At 41.8% G+C, this 19,940-nt stretch overlaps 1 protein-coding gene across 1 annotated transcript in view; it reads right to left on the reverse strand.

The window, feature by feature from the left end:
* Window positions 1-313: 313 nt before the first annotated feature.
* Window positions 314-19,940, reverse strand: part of ZDHHC2 (zDHHC palmitoyltransferase 2) — a 125,411-nt gene continuing 105,784 nt past the window's right edge. The window contains exons 9-13 of the mRNA XM_073645413.1: window positions 13,821-13,947; window positions 12,845-12,937; window positions 10,277-10,389; window positions 833-903; window positions 314-755 (exon numbers count right to left, since the gene is read on the reverse strand). Of these exons, the coding sequence (XP_073501514.1) occupies window positions 863-903; window positions 10,277-10,389; window positions 12,845-12,937; window positions 13,821-13,947 (374 nt within the window). The 3' untranslated portion in view covers window positions 314-755; window positions 833-862. The remainder of the gene's footprint in view (window positions 756-832; window positions 904-10,276; window positions 10,390-12,844; window positions 12,938-13,820; window positions 13,948-19,940) is intronic.

Raw genomic sequence — 19,940 nt, forward strand, 5'->3', positions numbered from 1 at the left:
TTGTCATCATTTTCATACATTTACATTAGGAATAACAGAGGAACGGCACAGTAGAAATGTTATTTTGTGAAAAATATCAGTATATACCAAAAAAATGTGAGAGCTGAACAGTCCTCATCAAATATCAGAAATTGTAGGACATGTAACTGCTGGAGCCTGCCATAGTGTACGATGGCAGGTTGGACGCCCAATGAAAAATATCTGAGACCACTATGGGGGAGAATGTATGGATGCAATCAACACAATCAATCTGTAGCACTTATTTTTGGCACATGGTCCGCTTACCTAGTCAATAAAGAAACCTGGACTCGGATGGTGTGGATGTTATTTAATGAGATCATCCATAACATGTTATTGGCCTCTTTATTTAGATAAATACTGGTTCCTTTACATATAAAATACGCTGCCATCATTCTTTTCAAAAAGTGCTTTGCATTCAAGAAATATAGAAGATTCCTTCTGGAGGAGGAATGACGAATATGCTGTTTGTGCTATAATATCATAAACACGGTAAAATACAACCTTACATTGCATACAACACAGGACTGCCGACAGTTTACTACAATGGGTTCCTCTTCTTCCATTACTTCTGCTCACATTCCCTGCTGGTCGCAGTATACCACGGGGTTCTGCATGGGTTTTAGCGGTAATGGAAAGAGCCAGTCAGGTGCTGTCATCTTTGGAAACGGATGTAAAGCTAGCCAATGATTGCATGACTTCTCCCTCACATGTACATCTGCCCCTGGTCTGCAAGCCTACAGAGAGCACATTATTTAGTACCACGTACCCATCGAGCTTGGCTGCTGATATATTGGATATCTTAGTCTCTTACTTCTTAACCCTTCGCAGAACTTCCATACAGCTAGGTTTCCTTCTCAATGGTCAATGCTGGGTTACTCATACCTGGAAGAAAAGAGTAATGGAAAGATATTAATTAGTTGTCCAGTATATACATTTTACAGCACAGATGTCAACTGATCGAAAGTGGTGACACATGATATTTAAAGGGAGCCCCGTCAGATGATTTGTGCTGCCCAAATCACAGGCAGCATGAATAAGAGACAAGCTCCGTTACTGCAAAAACGTACACTCCTCAACACAGAAAGGTCAACATCAAGAAGAAAGTCATTAAATTATGGAAATCTCAGGGTGGATAGACATGTTAATAATATGTAACTTATGAAAAAATGAAAACAAAATTTTCAGATCATCTCGATTTATTCAGTATCAAGTATGACCGCCAGGTGCAGAAGAATACCCGGACTAAGACGTCTTGGCTGCTACCAATGAGGTTATTAATGGTTGGCTGAGGAATATTCTGACATATTCTGATATGCTGAATGCACTGGGACAAATCATCAAGATCCGCTACTGGCAGCTACCATTGCCAACAAATGATGTCCCAGATGTGCTTGATAGGAGACAAGTCTGGAAATTCTACAGTATTCTACTGAGGATTATTTCTACGGAAATCTGTAAGTAATCTTTGCCATTTGAACTAGCTTAATTGCTTAAAGTCAATGAGGCTTAAAAGGGGTTGTCTTCTTTTTAGAATCTTTTGCCTGGCAGCTCAGTTTGTCGTAAAAAGACAAACTGCACAACGCTGCAGTGATCTCTGTTTGGCTGCAGCGGTGATGTTACATTGACAGCATTGCAGCCAATTATTGAGCTCAGTGTCTGGTGCTGTCTAGATTGTGAGATCCGCTGATCTGAGTGATTGGCTATAGCACCGTCAATTTGACATGACTGCTGCCACCAATACCCAATCAATGGGGCAGCGCTGGAGATGCAGAGCTCCACCTTAGGAGGGAGAGTACAGTTTATCTTTTTACAGTGAACTGAGTTGGCAGGTAAAAGTTTTCTAAAACGGGACAAACCCTTTAATTTGCTCACTGTTCATGAAAAGTGTGGGTTCACATACATTTTCAAACAAAAGCACGAAGTTAAAGCAAACAAATAAAAAATAATTTAGTGGACTCTCTATTTTAGGACTCGGATGAACATCTAGTCTCATCTTGGGAAAAATTATGCAAAAATTCCTAAACTTCATTTCACCGTCCTCCCTGCACTGGATGCTTGTCTGTGGTGTGAAAATAACATTACGCTTGCTCCAATGAACAACATGATCAGATTTCTCTATATATAATTTAATAGAATCAATCATGCTGAGATATGAAACTACCGCCACTGAGTCATCCACAACACTACACAACCGTAATACTGTGCTGTATACAGGGAGGAACATGCTCCGCATGCAATCATTTACATGGCGGACAGAAGCTGGAACACTTTGTTCTAGCGGTCTGATTAACAAACATGGCGGGGCCTCAGACACAGACCATACTGCGTACGGTTAATAATATTAATGTCCACAGCAATATGCTCCTACTTGTAGGACGTTCAGGTCAGAGCTTTCTACCATCTGGCTAGACAGAGAGCAAATATTAGCAAGACTGATGATATTATTCGGGTTGTTCTTCATCGGATCAGCATTCTGTCCGTGTAAAGGACACTACCCTACAACGCAGACAAGGTTACAGCGCTCTGATCCTAGACGAGGCAGAAGTACTTGCTTAGTCAGTTCAGCAATGATCTGGATGTTTTTTTGTTGTTATTTATTATTATTATTTTTAAAGTGGCCAGATATTATCTGTAAATAGGAGGTATACAATTCTCTACAATCTGCATTTTTGGAGAAGTGCCATTTCTTTAAAATGTAGCATTCCCTGTGCATTTCCCCATCAGCATAGGGTACGCAGAAAACCTCAGCATGAAAAAAAAATACCTTTGTAAAAACTCATGAATAACATGATTTATGAAGCTACATTTGTGAGAATTTGTGCTTTTTTGTCACATTTATTATGCATTTTGTACATTATTTTCATTTGATATGTCAACTGAACACTGTGTATGAGGGAAATGGGATGGAGAGAGAGGGTGGCCCCGATCACAATTTACGGCGCCAATATATCTACAAAATTTGCTGTAACTTTCTGGAGGAAAATAAGACAACTAACAAATGGTGTCATATAGTCAGTCGAAAGATGGGCTACATATATCACACAGCATTAGGCTGGGGTCACAAGACCGCTTGTCTCTCATCCGAGAAAATAGGCCCACTAAGCAGAGTTTGATCATAGTGTGATTCGATTTTCTGGGATGTGGAGGAGAAAAAAAAATCTCCATCTTCTCCATTCTGTCAGTCCGTGAAAATCAGACTGCACTGGAATGACATTTTTTTCACAGACCCATAGGCATGAATGGCAGAGTGCGATCCGAATATCATATGCGATACGATAATCGGACCACTTGGTCAAAGGTAAAAATCGAACACGTGCATGAGTCCTATCCGTCAAAACAATGTATAGCACTCGATCGATTCTTACACTCGTGTACACGAGCCCTTAGACAACTTTATAAATTTTCATCTTAAAGGGAAAGCATCATTAGAAAATAACCTATTGTTTAGATTAGGTTTTTGTGTTGAATGTACAGTACAGACCAAAAGTTTGGACACACCTTCTCATTTAAAGATTTTTCTGTATTTTCATGACTATGAAAATTGTACATTCACACTGAAGGCATCAAAACTATGAATTAACACATGTGGAATTATATACTTAACAAAAAAGCGTGAAACAACTGAAAATATGTCTTATATTCTAGGTTCTTCCAAGTAGCCACCTTTTGCTTTGATGACTGCTTTGCACACTCTTGGCATTCTCTTGATGAATTTCAAGAGGTAGTCACCGGAAATGGTCTTCCAACAATCTTGAAGGAGTTCACTGAGATGCTTAGCACTTGTTGGCCCTTTCGCCTTCACTCTGCGGTCCAGCTCACCCCAAACCATCTCGATTGGGTTCAGGTCTGGTGACTGTGGAGGCCAGGTCATCTGGTGTAGCACCCCATCAATCTCCTTCTTGGTCAAATAGCCCTTACACAGCCTGGAGGTGTGTTTGGGGTGATTGTCCTGTTGAAAAATAAATGATGGTCCAACTAAACGCAAACCGGATGGAATAGCATGCCGCTGCAAGATGCTGTGGTAGTCATGCTGGTTCAGTATGCCTTCAATTTTGAATAAATCCCCAACAGTGTCACCAGCAAAGCACCCCCACACCATCACACCTCCTCCTCCATGCTTCACGGTGGGAACCAGGCATGTAGAGTCCATCCGTTCACCTTTTCTGCGTCGCACAAAGACACGGTGGTTGGAACCAAAGATCTCAAATTTGGACTCATCAGACCAAAGCACAGATTTCCACTGGTCTAATGTCCATTCCTTGTGTTCTTCAGCCCAAACAAGTCTCTTCTGCTTGGTGCCTGTCCTTAGCAGTGGTTTCCTAGCAGCTATTTTACCATGAAGGCCTGCTGCACAAAGTCTCCTCTTAACAGTTGTTGTAGAGATGTGTCTGCAGCTAGAACTCTGTGTGGCATTGACCTGGTCTCTAATCTGAGCTGCTGTTAACCTGCGATTTCCGAGGCTGGTGACTCGGATAAACTTATCCTCAGAAGCAGAGGTGACTCTTGGTCTTCCTTTCCAATTCTAACAGTCTATTCAGTAGGACTATCAGTTGTGTATCCACCTGACTTCTGCACAATACAACTAATGGTCCCAACCCCATTTATAAGTCAAGAAATCCCACTTATTAAACCTGACAGGGCACACATGTGAAGTGAAAACCATTTCCGGTGACTACCTCTTGAAGCTCATCAAGAGAATGCCAAGAGTGTGCAAAGCAGTCATCAAAGCAAAAGGTGGCTACTTTGAAGAACCTAGAATATAAGACATATTTTCAGTTGTTTCACACTTTTTTGTTAAGTATATAATTCCACATGTGTTAATTCATAGTTTTGATGCCTTGAGTGAACCACTCCCACCATGAAGCATGGAGGAGGAAGTGTGATGGTGTGGGGGTGCTTTTCTGGTGACACTTTTGGGGATTTATTCAAAATTGAAGGCATACTGAACCAGCATGGCTACCACACCATTCTTGCAGCGGCATGCTATTCCATCCAGTTTGCTTTTAGTTGGACCATCATTTATTTTTCAACAGGACAATGACCCCAAACACACCTCCAGGCTGTGTAAGGGCTATTTGACCAAGAAGGAGAGTGATGGGGTGCTACGTCAGATGACCTGGCCTCCACAGTCACCAGACCTGAACCCAATCGAGATGGTTTGGGGTGAGCTGGACCGCAAAAGGGCCAACAAGTGCTAAGCATCTCTGGGAACTCCTTCAAGATTGTTGGAAGACCATTTCCGGTGACTACCTCTTGAAGTTCATCAAGAGAATGCCAAGAGTGTGCAAAGTAGTCATCAAAGCAAAAGGTGGCTACTTTGAAGAACCTAGAATATAAGACATATTTTCAGTTGTTTCACACTTTTTTGTTAAGTATATAATTCCACATGTGTTAATTCATAGTATTGATGCCTTCAGTGTGAATGTACAATTTTGAAATTTTCAATTTTTTGGTCTGTACTGTATTTAAAAAAAAACCTTGGCAATGTAAGACATTTTTTCCCGAATCAGCCAGTAAAAATAGGCTGCCAATCACCCAACAAATCAGTAAAACGCTCATCCAAAGAGTTAAAAGATCTTGTACTGTCAAAAACAAGGATTTTTAAGCAAGCCGAATCATCCTGTGCTGCCAAGAACAATGATAGTCTACAAACACAAGACAATCTATTTATCTCTCTGTGTGCATCGGAAGCGTGTTCGGCCGGTCTACGGGGCCATTTACACTGGTCGACTTTCTGCATCAAACCATAGGCTACTTGTACATATAGACCAATAGTGGTCACTTAATGCTGCAAGTCAGCGAGTATATACGAGCCCTAAGTTTGTGTCTAAAAGTGGCTTTAATATATGAGCCCCAACATAATTTTACATTCGGAGTGGGCTACTCAGATTAAAATCGAAGGCACCATAGACTTACTATTTGGATAGAAGAGGAGCCTCAAGTGATGTGTATGGTCAGACTGGCACATAGCCTGGTGGAGGAGATGATGTCTCCAGCAAAACACTTCAACTGGTTGCGTATGGCATTTCTTTATTGGCTCTTATCCTTTGCAGCTTGGAGAACTGATGAAGGTCTGCCCATGTCTGATTCCATATATACTATATATCCTACAGTTTATAGTAAAAAGATGGGTACACTTTACTAGTAGATAGAATTGTATCTTTATATTGATGGGTCACCATTATGACTTGATGGCCTAAGCTTCTAAATATATTAAAAAATCCAAGTGAATGGATATTTTGAGCTTTCAGCTTAGGACGGCGCTTCTGATGTTTGTGAAAACAGAAAAGGCATCAGCCGCACAGTGAATGTCAAGCACAATACAAACTGCAGAGCTCTGCACTCCAGAGGTTAACGCTGTGCTTTACTGAAGCCAATGACAATGCCAAATGCAAAAAATATTGTACCGCTGAATCCGCTGCCACAACCTCCTGACCCCTTAACAAATAAATATATGGCCTATTCAAGTACCAAACAGCATAACATAGATATCATTCTTCCAGTGCTGTCGCATCAGTCACCCACATATTACAATCCTTATGATGGATGAACAATTACAGATACATCAGTTGGGATGGACAGACCACGTTTCATGAAAGCTCTGATTTCAGAAAATTACCTGGCTGAGGTCAATGGACCCAGGCAACACAAGCCTTATTGACTGAGAAGAAAACATTGGCACGGTGAAGCTTTGATCGTGCCACTTCAGATATGGATTTAGCACACGGGTCCAAGCCGGTAGCAACATGATAGCCTTAGAGTATCTGGAGATGACATCCAGGGTAGACTTCAAGAGCAGCACGTTGTAGAGCAGGAGCAGCTCGATGATGGAAGAGTCAAGAGAACTTCAATTATATTCATTACATTGCTACGTGCTTTGGAGTTCACTGGCTGCTCCTTCTTAGTGACACACAGCTATCTCAAGACCAAGTATCAAGATAAGGGGCATGATGTTTAGATCGTCAACTGATCAAAAAGAGGATCAAGACCCCATAACTGGAATAGAGGCCACCGACTAATGATTCTCAACGATGATGATGAAAATCTCTCCCATTATGTATTGGCTTATCCAACATCTATAACATCTGGACGCACAAGTACTCCAGTGACACTCGAAACTCATTGAATAATAAAACGATGAATCCTATGCCGAGCCTAAAACATATGTCAATATTTATATATGTATGTGCCCCTGGATGATACAACTGGGATTATGTCTGCTGGGGCTGGTACACAGAACAGTACACCAAAATGCCCGATCCTATTGTGCAACATGAACCTTTGCCAAACCAGATTAATATGGTTGATGTAACGGGACTCTTGGCAGTGTTCACACACCAGCGTGTTGGCCTGGGCAGCCATGATCATTTCTGATAAATGACTGCAGACTTTCAATGGCTGGAGACTATATCAAGTCCTGCCAGAAGTAGAACAGGGCTTTCCTACTAGATAGCTGCATGGCACCAGCACAAGTTTCTAACCTGGCATGCACCAACATCTGCGGAGTATACCTATCTACATGTTTGATGAAATTTTAGTGGACAAAAGTCTCCTGCAGCAATTTCAACAGGCTGTCAATGTTCAGAGAGGGAGTTGAGCTGAAATAATGTACTTGGGGTATAAAAGATCCCGAAACACCACGAGCAGTAAAGGAATACGGTAACATTACACACTGATTTACAGCAAATATTAACCCGTACCCGGAAATTCACAGATCTCACATTTTTGCTAGAATCAACTTCTAAAAGGTATGCTTCGTCTAAAAAAACCCAAAAAACAGATGTGTTGCCCCAAGTGACCCATCACACAGCAGCGTTCATTCAGAGCAAGAAAAATGTAAAGAAAGCCGCACGGTGACTGGCTGCTATAAGCAACTGAGAAGGATTCCCTTCAACTATTTAATGATGCTGCTATTTTAACAACTGATTTTATTCTATGTTTTAGACCCATAACTGTTGAGTTTTTCAGTCGATGCAGCCATATGTGGTCTCGTATTTTGTGGGTCAAGTTGTATTTGTTAATGGTGCCCCTTTGGGGTACATATGATGTAATGAAAAATGTTTATTATATTTTTGAGAAGGGTGATAATGGAAAGCATAACCCTTTAATTTGCAAATTTATTTATTTTTTTACAGTGTTTCCATTTCGATAGCTTTATTTCACAGGTCATTATGATTATAGGAATACCAATTTTATATGTTTTTTTAATGTTTTGCTTTTTTTCAGCAAAAAAATACTTTAAAAAAACATTTGTTTTTGCGTTTCTCTATAATATAACTTTTTAATTTATCCATTGACATAACTATCTAAAAGTTTGGATTTTTGCAAGATGAGTTGACCTTGTAATTAATGCCCCTTAGATGCCACTGTCACTATTGAGAAAAACATCTAAGGGGTTAAACTGCAAGAACTGGTATTCTCACTGCTTCCCACAGTCTCAGCAGGAGCTGGGATGGGTATGTCGGTCGGGCTCCTGCACGGACACTACCTGTATGATAAGCATGACATATACATCCTTCATGGGTCATTCATTTACCAACGTTCATGATGGAAGGCAGCTTGGTAAATCTCTCCCTGTGTTTTCTTCGACTCGTGTGTTTTTTATGACCCTGCTAATTTATAGGCTGTACAGGACAAGTGATGCATCAGATCTGCCACTGTCTATCAGTTACCCAGACAATACAATCCTTATGATGGATGAACGACTGAAGATACGTGAGATGTAATGGGCAGGTCAGGCTTTGCAAAAACACAAGGTGGGAATAGATCTTTTCCTGCTCACCCGTTTACTGTTGTAAAAACATCACAAATTTTTGTGCAAAACTGTGAGCACAATTTTAAGAAGGCCTTGCCAGGAATCGGAATTAAGTTATGGCAGTAATTTCAAACTTGTTAAAAGACATACATTTCTAAATAAATTTGTCGCATCTTACTCCAGTAGGCTGCACTGGAAACTAAATGATTTCTGTTTTTTTTTTGTGTTTAGCTGACCAGCAGTTAAAGGGTTGTCTCACTAAGCAATCCCTGTCACACCAAAGTCCCCCTTTCCTCCTCACTGAACAACTGCGAGGTGGAGCAATGTGAATGAAGAGGTTGATTCAATGTCAATAGGGCTAACGGATATAGCCATAGTCTCCTAGACAATGGACCCCCCCGTGTTTAGACATTTACCCCTATCCCTGAGGATAGGGGATAAATGTCTTTTAATGAAAGACCCGTTAAAAGGGGTTGTACCAATTTTGCAAGTTATCCCCTACCATCAGGTTAGGGGATAACTTCCAGATAACTTGGGTCAAACTGCTGGAGCCCCCATAAATCCTGAGAACAGGGCAATAGTGTGAATGGGGCAACAGTCGATCATGCTCACCTCTGCTCCATTCATTCTTAATGATAGTGCTGAAGAACAGCTAAGTGCAGTGCTTGGCTATCTTCAGGGGTCCCATAGAGAATGAATGAAGCAGGGGTTCGTAGGATCAATGTTGTAACTCTATGATCAGTGGAGTCCAACTGTTAGGACGGGGGTCTAATGTCCCCTGTTGAATGGAGTGGTAGTACTAATACATGACCATCACTCTGTGCTTCGAACTGTAGTCACATGTGCAAACTACCGCTTCCATAAACCGATAAAAGTGTATGTAACAGCGGCCATGTATGCTGACAACCACTCCATTTACATGTGAACCTCTGTTCTTTGGACCAGTGGGGATCCCAGAGGTTGGACATCCATTTATCACATGTGTACGTTGTGGATAAGTGATATATGTTATCAGCAGATTAAACCCTTTAAATATTTACAAAGAATGAACAGAATATTAACATAATTACCTGCACTGGTACATACAATAATTCTAATGACCACACTTACATACAACGTAGGGCCGATTCATCAAAGCTTTATCAGTCTTCTGAACAAATCTCCAAACGCCACCTCCAACCACGAACTGCACCTCCAACTCCAGAACCAGGCAGTATGAACCAACACTGGCAATTCCTAAGTGCCAGAGGTGAGAATATATAGCAGAAGCGAGTGGCCAACACTGAACAGCTGAGACCATCCAAGCAGGAAAGCTCCAACAGAACAGATTAACCCTTGCACTGCTAGCAAGGAAAAAATATGTACTGTTTAATAAGATGGTGAAGTGCTTTTAACCAGTGCAAGAGTATGTGAAACCAGACACCGCGGTGTTCTGGCCCCTCTCTGTTGCGGTATCCCCGTGACATTAGTGAAATTATAGTGAGGTCTTTGACACCTTACCCACTTTCCCCTTTTCTTCATTGCAGCTGCTCTCAGTCCAAGAATGGGTGTCAGTCAGCAGGTGACTCTGAGACTCACGAAGAGGTTTGGCCGGGAACTGATGGTTGTCAGCACTAGTGTAGAAAAGGAAATGAAAAAGCGATATAACATCTAAAACTGAAATTTTAATGTACATTCATTTCAGACCCACCTTTTAAGGTCATCATTACCATGGTTTAGGCCAAAAGTGAATAGATACTGTATTTATGCATTTTCTTCTATCCCAGTTCATGCGGTCATGTGGCTATGTACAGGGTCTCGCTGCACAGGCAAAATGAGGGTGAAGCATCAAAACAAGTGCAGGAAAAAAGGTATTCGCCTACAAATCAGGCCTCTACTTTATTTGTTTAAATCCTCTTTGCACCAGTTTTGCTACATCTCTCCCACTGTCACCATCTATTATTCCTGAATGACACGATGTTTGGCCAAAGCAAGATACAAAGCCTGAAGTTTTGGTGATCGGCACTTCATTGTATTTCATGAACCACGTTTTGCGAATACAAAATGAGTGACATGGGAGCAGCATGGAAGGGGCAATAACCTTGTGGGCTCTGCTTGTAACACACAGTTGTATAGTAGGAGGAAGAAAACCAGGTGATGAGCTACAGAGGGGTCTATAGGTCACTATGACTAGTAAGTTTTACCAATGAAAAATGAAAATTGGGGAAATGACCATAAAGAGGGGAGGTAAGGTACATCTCGGGGAAATTGCCTGATTGAGATTTTCTTTAAAGGGAACCTAGAACTGATACATGCTGCTCGATCCACGGGAAGCATGTATCACACACAGGCTGCATGATTTCAGCCAGCTATACTTGACTCTTAAATGATGCAGCATTTCAGAGAAAAACATACTTTACAAGCCACTGTGGACATTAGTAGGACAGGCGGGTCCCCACCTGTTACCCTGGAGTGACAGGTCTCTCTGCATGCGTATAAAGAGTAACCTGTCAGTCACTGGCAGAGGGTGGGGAGAAGTGGCCGGGGACCCTAGTCTCCTGCGCGGCTTGTAAAGTATGCTTTTCTCTGAAATCAATCTCAGCATCATTTCAGAGTCCACTATACCTGGCTGAGATCATTCAGCCAGCGTCTGATACATGCTGTCCGTGGATCGGGCAGCATATATCAGCCATCAGGCTCCCTTTAATATTGTCTCCCTTTAATATTGTCTGGAATATGCCAACACCCTTCGAAATGCCAAACTAAAATGTTACGGTGTGAGAGAGCTTACTAGATCCTCCCTATCTTTCCAGTAATGGTAATAAAGATTGGTGCAAGAAGAGAAAGGAGCATGTGAGGGGTCTGCTACAGGCGCTGTAATTTATTGCTGGCTTTGTGTATCCTGGGATAGTATAAAAGGTGAGCTGAATAATCTACGGACCAATGGTGGGTGGGAATGTGCACACTATGTCTGGTAATATAGTATGGGCACTACGGTGGATGCTAAAAAAGGAAACTACCTGTGGCACTACCTACTCATCAGCAACTACAGTTAGTACCTAGAGTACTAGAGGATGGGAGAGCACTGGATAAAGGGTATGGGGACACCTACCTCCAGCGTCCTCTCATCAGTGCAATGCTTGCAGGTTTGAATATCACAACATTAAAAACTGTAAACATGTATCCAATTAAATTCAGACAGAAAGGCTCCAAATGTCTGGAATGGATTCTTCATGTGTAAAAAGTTTGAGCACTTAATAATATAAATATGGCTACATGTTGGCACTGTTGGCAACAACTGAGCTGTGATGCCACTGTCTGATATCACCTCTACCCAAGTGACTTGTGGCAGATGACAGCTGGCCGCTGTGATGATGTGTAGCCCATTACAATAGTACTGGTATTAACATTTTACATTAGGTGTAGCATTTTACACACCTTAGAAATACATTATAAGTTATAATTATTAGTGGTCTGCAAATCTCCTTCTAACTGCACTGTATAACGCAGATAATAAGATGGAAAAAATAAAAGAAAAAGTTTGACGAAATTGTGGCTTCAACACCATTTTTTAGCTATCCTGTGGTAAATGTATGATCAGTGGAGTCCAACTGCTAGGATGCGGGATCCTATGTCCCCCGTTGAATGCTCATGCACGACCACCACTCTGTGCAGTGAACAGGGGTCAGACGTATGCACTGCCGCTAACATAGAAGTGAATGGGACTGCAGTCGTAAACACACACTACCTCTCCATTTGCATGGAAGTCCTGTTCTTGGGATCGTTTGGGATCCCAGCGGTTAGACATCCACTTATCATACATTTATTACCTGTCTTGAGGATAGGTGATATATGTTATTGGATTAACCCCTTTAAATATTTACAAAGAAGTAAAATTCTTGAACCAATGTGTCTTCCTACATGCACTCAATGTATTATACCCAAATATTTCACTAGATTATTAATAATATTGGGCTTTTGGGGGGGCTTTTTGTTTTGTACATGGGATATTTTGACAAACAGAAATTGGTGAATGCCAGTATCAGGACGTATAGTGCCAATATATTAAAGGATGGAGCGGAGAGCTACCTTTTCGCTGCTGCGTTGGTTCCAGAAGGTGTGGATGCTTGCTCGGGATCCTGGTTCACCAGACAAGTAGGAAATGAACAGCCGTCACCTAAGCTGCAGAGAAGGAGTTCATTACATAGAATACATGAAATAATAATGACACGGTGACAATGCAATTAATTGGGGCCCATATGTCTCTCACTGCACTGACACCGGGGAAGAGAAGTAAGATGTCATAGCACGAGCAGCATTTTACAGAAAGGACCAGAAAACATTTGTGCCAATTTTAGTAACTATAAACTAGATCACAATTGTCTCCCAGCAGCTAAAGTGTCACAGAATCCCTGCAGATTAGATATCGCAAGAAAAAAACTTAGACTTTCTGCAAAACATTAACTATATAAAAAAAAATTCAGATCTGACACTTTTGGGGGCAATTTTTTTACTTGAATGCATACAGTATATTTTTGGCTAAAACACGTTTGCAGTTGAGATGCATTAAAGACCTTGCCCTCTATAGCCTCTGTGTTGTTGTCTATTGCTGGCTGCGGAGAATCTGTCAGTGAACTCCTTCTGACATGAGACTTTATAACTCTTATCTTCCTTCTTCTGAGCTCCTTTCCGCTGATTTATGATCTCAAAGTTCATCTCAGCTTTCATACGGTCATAAATCAGCTCAGAGGAGCTCAGAAGAAGGGAGATAACAGCTATACAATATCTCAACAGAATGAGTTCACTGATGTATTCTCAATTATAGGAAAGTATTACATATAAAAGAAGGGAGAGATGGACAAATCAGATAAGAAGAGAAAAAAGAAAGAAAATAAGTGGGGAAAGGACGGCTAATTGGGACAAAAGGAAGGAAAAGTAAAGATGAAACCGTGGCCCCAACTAAACACATTTTGAAATTTGTGAGAGTCCTGAAACGACAGTCAAATTTGTGAAGGGTCTCCAAATCCTTAGCCAATAATTCTTCCACTCCCGTTATTTATTATACCTTGTAAATATAGGCAGTAACCAGTATTTCTTCTCATCACCAAATACTTCTCGCAGATTTTTACTGAATCCAAGACTGAAGCCATTTTTGTCGGTACCATGCCTGAATACTGGTGATCTGAAAGCCTCTATCAGGAACAGAAGACATGAATAGTTATAATGAAAGCAGGAGGACACCTGACAATCCCAAACAGACTTTAAAGGGAATCTGTCACCTCGGAAAACACTATTATCTTCAGATAATGTGTTAATCTGCAGGTGAATAGTATTACAATGCTGCCCAGCCGCCATACGGAAAGTGCGACTACCAGGAGAAAAGACCTTAATTCCTCCCAGGAGCCGCCGGCTTTCAGTCATGGACTCAATACAAGGAGCAGCTACAGTCACCGCTTATTGTAAATGCTCCCGGACACTTTGATTAACAGCCGGCTCTGCATCATGTATGTGCACAACGAGCTGTCAAACCAATTTCCAGGGTGTGCTTACAGCCGCCGCACATAGTACAATAAACGGTGCTGTGAGCGGTGACTGTAGCTGCTCCGTGTACTGCCCTCATGACTGAAAGCCAGCGCTTCCTGGGAGGAAAAAAGTTAATTTTCTCCCGATAGATGCACTTTCAATAAGACGGACGGACAGCATTGTACCGCTATTTACCTGAAGATTAACTCCCCATCAATAAGTACATCGCGTTTTCCGAGGTGACAGGTTCCCTTTATGAGTAGTTTCAAATTTAAAAAGGACGTCACCAAGTCAAACGTGGTCAGTTTTTGCTTTAAATTTATTCCTGCTGGGCCTCTGAGTATTATTATTGTTTTGTTCTTTTTAAATCGGCCATATGTTTCCAGAGAGATGACCCTTTTTACTAAGTGCTAATTGATAAGGTGGGGCTCACAGGAAAATTTGGGGCATGTCTTTAGGCTGTTCCTAATTATTACCATGTGATCAAATTTGTCCAAACACTAATACACACAGAAATCCGAGGGTGAAGGTCCACTTTGAGGCACTCCCATGGGTCCCCAGCTGCCATTAAACACTCCATCAGATTTCTGCAATTGCATTGTTAAGGCCAAATGAGGGCAACAGAGACTTCCTGGTCACCTAACCACATAAATGCCATGGTCGCTGTTCACCAAGACATTTAAGGGGTTAAACTTCTGCAAACAGAGCTAGCTCCAATCCCAGCAGTTAAACAGCCGACAACCACCAAGAATGGAGCGGGCTCGGTGCGTAAGCCTGCTCCATACAACTTCTCCCGACACTTGATGTTAGGAGAAGGGACATATACCAGGCAGGGTGCGGGCCCGTTCATTACCTGGCCTTCCTTATCACAGACCCCATAGCAGTCACGTGACTTGCCGCCATTAGACATTACACCGCTATGACTAGTACTAGTGTGTGTTACACTACAAGAAGCAGGAAAAGTCTTTTATTAGATGTTTTGCAGCAAATACATATTGAGAATAGATAAATATTCCAAAAGGTAATGATATAATTAGTCTTTTATGTAATGATGAATGTAATCACGCATACAAAGAGGCCGCAGGCATCAGCTCAAAGAAAACATTGTTCTCCATCAGCTGATAAAAGAATTTACATTTTTGTGGCAGCTTATCCGGAATACACGTGGGGCTGACCGCCAAAGGGCTCTGATGTGTGTTAAGTGATTCACCAAATCTTTCATGGGAATTTCTACTTTTTGGGCAGATTTCTCTGCTCGGTTTTTCATCCCAAATGAGAGACACCAACCTTATAAAACAGTACAGCGTAACAATAATGTAATATAAGATAAATCCACACACCTCCAAGCATCGGCAAAGCGAGAAAAGCCAACACTAAAGGTATCTGTCCACGTAACACATCAGTCAATCTCAGTAATCTGATTTTACCAAACTCTTCAAAATATAACTAACTTCCCATTTAAAGGGAAGCAATCATTAAAGTCATAGGTAATAAACCACTTTCGCCAGAAAGTGTCCCAATTTCCAAATCCCTGCTCTTACTAGGATGGTGAAATAGAATGTATAAAATTATCATGTGCAGCTGTCAGACGTCATGTGGAGGCACTGCCGGGGGATGAGACGCAGGCTCAATGCTGTTAAGAGGCATTCTGCCCTGATTGTCATCCTGCTGGGGTCTGACACCTAGGGCGGGACGTAAATCAAGGCAGGGTGGGCATGTAACAACGTAGAGACTGTTTTAAGAGGTGGTACAGATTCTTGCCAAATCAAAAGCAGCCCACCTGTTCAATGTCCCGGGTATTTATGAGCCCTACAACATCCTGGCGGGTTGGTTTGACAACAGTTTCCCGATAAGGCCCATTACATATAGTCAGAGTTTTCTTTTTAAGCCAAGATAGTGTGAAGATCGATAAAAACTACTAATCTAGTTAAAATCATAATTATCAGTTGCAAAATCGGTAAACGTAAAAGTGGGTTTGCACCATCAGACTTGAGGAACTTGAAGGGTACCTGTCACCTCGAAAAATGTGATTTAAATAGGTATATCGCGTTTAAATCCTGCTTAGCCGGCTTACTGGAGCAGCAACTGCAGGGAGAAAATGAAGTTATTTTCTCTCCACAGCCGCTTGCTTCCAGGGCTGTGCAAGGAGCGGTTACAGTCACCAATTACTATATTATGAGCGGCTACAGGGAGAATATAACATCATTTTATCTCTGTAGCCAAACCTCCAGTAAGTAGACTACAGAGGGTTTATACACTATTTATCTTCAGGTTACCCCTATATCTGCAAGGTAAATAGCGTTTCTTGTGGCGATAGGTTCCCTTTATAGGGGTTGTCCAGTCCAAATCGATAAGTCTGCAGTCACTCTTTAAGAATCCCCCCAGACCATGCACTGTGCGCTGCGGGGATTCGCCGCTTTCTGAGCCGGGACCGGAGGATATGTATGTGTTATACATACTCCCAGGCACAGCCCTTCTAGTGGGCATGGCATTGCTCCATATACTTGTATTGAGAGAGGCCGCGCCCCGTCAAGTGGCCGGAAAACCCCTTTAATGAGCTTCGATCAGCTACTTGTTTGCTGATCAGCGGCCATTTAATAGCCTGTTTAGACAGGTAGACGACATATAATATGCACGCAGACTGATCAGTAATAGATCGTTCTGTGCACCTAGGGTATCACTGGTTTTAGCAGCACAGGTCCTCTTTACACAGAACGATGTGCTGCTGAGAACGTCAATAGATTATTTCACCCGACGAACAAGCATTTTGCTCGTTCTTCAGTTGATCAGCAGCTTGTTTACCCCAGCTGATTATTAGGAAAAGAGTTTTTCTAGCGCCCAGAACAAGACTCTTGCCAAGTAGGCTTGGTCAACATTTTTCAAACCACCAATCCTTCATCAGTGGTTTGAAAAATCAACTAAATACAGTGGGTACGGAAAGTATTCAGACCCCTTTATTTTTCACTCTTTGTTTCATTGCAGCCATTTGGTAAATTCTAAAAAGTTCATTTTTTCTAAATTAAAGTACACTCTGCACCCCATCTTGACTGAAAAAAAACAGAAATGTAGAAATTTTTGCAAATTTATTAAAAAAGAAAAACTGAAATATCACATGGTCATAAGTATTCACACCCTTTGTTCAGTATTGAGTAGAAGCACCCTTTTGAGCTAGTACAGCCGTGAGTCTTCTTGGGAATGATGCAACAAGTTTTTCACAGCTGGATTTGGGGATCCACTGCCATTCTTCCTTGCAGATCCTCTCCAGTTCCGTCAGGTTGGATGGTGAACGTTGGTGGACAGCCATTTTCAGGTCTCTCCAGAGATGCTCAATTGGGTTTAGGTCAGGGCTCTGGCTGGGCCAGTCAAGAATGGTCACAGAGTTGTTCTGAAGCCACTCCTTTGTTATTTTAGCTGTGTGCTTAGGGTCTTTGTCGTGTTGAAAGGTGAACCTTTGGCCAAGTCTGAACTCCAGAGCACTCTGGAAGAGGTTTTCATCCAGGATATCTCTATTCTTGGCCGCATTCATGTTTCCTTCAATTGCAACCAGTCGTCCTGTCCCTGCAGTTGAAAAACACCCCCATAGCATGATGCTGCTGCCACCACCATGTTTCACTGTTGGGATTGTATAGGGCAGGTGATGAGCAGTGCCTGGTTTTCTCCACACATACGGCTTAGAATTATCACCAAAAAGTTCTATCTTCGCCTCATCAGACCAGAGAATCTTATTTCTCATAGTGTGGGAGTCCTTCATGTGTTTTTGAGCAAACTCTATGCAGGTTTTCATATGTCTTACACTGAGGAGAGGCTTCCGTTGGGCCACTCTGCCATAAAGGTCCGACTGGTGGAGGGCTGTAGTGATAGTTGACTTTGTGGAACTTTCTCCCATCTCCCTACTGCATCTCTGAAGCTCAGCCACAGTGATCTTGGGGTTCTTCTTTACCTCTCTCCAGTTGACTCCAGTTCAAAACCCTAACCATGACATACAAAGCCATTCACAACCTGTCTCCTCCATATATCTCCGACCTAGTCTCCCGTTACATACCTGCACGCAACCTCCGATCCTCACAAGATCTCCTGCTCTACTCCCCTCTTATCTCCTCCTCTCACAACCGTATACAAGATTTCTCTCGTGCTTCCGCCCTACTCTGGAACTTTCTACCCCAACGTATCAGACTCTCGCCTACCGTGGAAACCTTCAAAAGGAACCTGAAGACCCACCTCTTCCGACAAGCCTACAACCTGCAGTAACCACCGCTCCACCATACCGCTGCACGACCAGCTCTACCCTCACCTATCCCTCGTAGATTGTGAGCCCTCGGGGGCAGGGTCCTCGCTCCTCCTGTACCAGTCGCTGTCACATTGTGTTCAAGATTATTGTAATTGTTCTTGTATTATACCCCTTTTTCACATGTAAAGCGCCATGGAATAAATGGCGCTATAATAATAAATAAAACATAAAACAAACCTCTCTCACCAAGGCTCTTCTCCCACGATTGCTCAGTTTGGCTGGACGGCCAGGTCTAGGAAGACTCCTAGTGGTCCCAAACTTCTTCCATTTAAGGATTATGGAGGCAACTGTGCTCTTAGGAACCTTGAATAATGTGGAAATTCTTGTATGACCTTGGCTAGATCTGTGCCTTGCCACAATTCTGTCTCTGAGCTCCTTGGGCAGTTCCTTTGAGCTCATGATTCTCATTTGGTCTGACATGCACTGTGAGCTGTGAGGTCTTATATAGACAGGTGTGTGCCTTTCCAAATGAAGTCCTATCAGTTTAATTAAACACAGCTGGACTCCAATGAAGGAGTAGAACCACCTCAAGGAGGATCACAAGGAAATGGATATCATGTGACTTAAATATGAGTGTCTGAGCAAAGGGTCTGAATACTTATGACCATGTGATATTTCAGTTTTTCTTTTTTAATAAATCTGTAAAAATTTCTACATTTCATTTTTTTTTCAGTCAAGGTGGGGTGCAGAGTGTACTTTAATGAGAAAAAATGAACTTTTTAGAATTTACCAAATGGCTGCAATGAAACAAAGAGTGAAAAATTAAAAGGGGTCTGAATACTTTCCGTACCCACTGTATGTCTTTCCTTATATTTCTGGGAAAACTATTGACATAGTGGCGGGCCTTTATAACATCCACGAAATAGTTGTATTCATTCAGCTGCTATATTAGTAACTTTGTGGCAAAAATAAAAAAATAAATGAGCATGGTAAAACTGACTCAATAAAAACAAAAAAAAATAACCAAAAATATTTGGGTGCAAATGCAAATAATATAGGGTCAATGGTACTAATGACACCATTCAGTATTCAATTTAATCGAATAAAAGATATTGTCTGTTCAAACCAGTCACAGGCGCTCGGTGCACACTTGGCACAGCTGAGCGGCTCAGTGCACCTTTCCACCTACTTGTTTTCTATTTACTTCCCCCTTACTCTTCCTTGATTGACAGCTCTGGCTTTACAAGAGCCAAAGGATTGGATGGAGATAGATGGAAAACAAGTACAGTGGGGAAAATAAGTATTGGATACACTGACGATTTTGCAAGTTTTCCCACCTACAAAGAATGGAGAGGTCTGTAATTTTTATCGTAGGTACACTTCACCTGTGAGAGACAGAATCTAATAATAAAAAACAGAAAATCACATTGTATG

Source organism: Phyllobates terribilis, unplaced genomic scaffold (assembly GCF_046119375.1).
Source record: "Phyllobates terribilis strain yellow unplaced genomic scaffold, ASM4611937v1 Scaffold_1__5_contigs__length_1240528914, whole genome shotgun sequence".
Classification (NCBI taxonomy): domain Eukaryota; kingdom Metazoa; phylum Chordata; class Amphibia; order Anura; family Dendrobatidae; genus Phyllobates; species Phyllobates terribilis.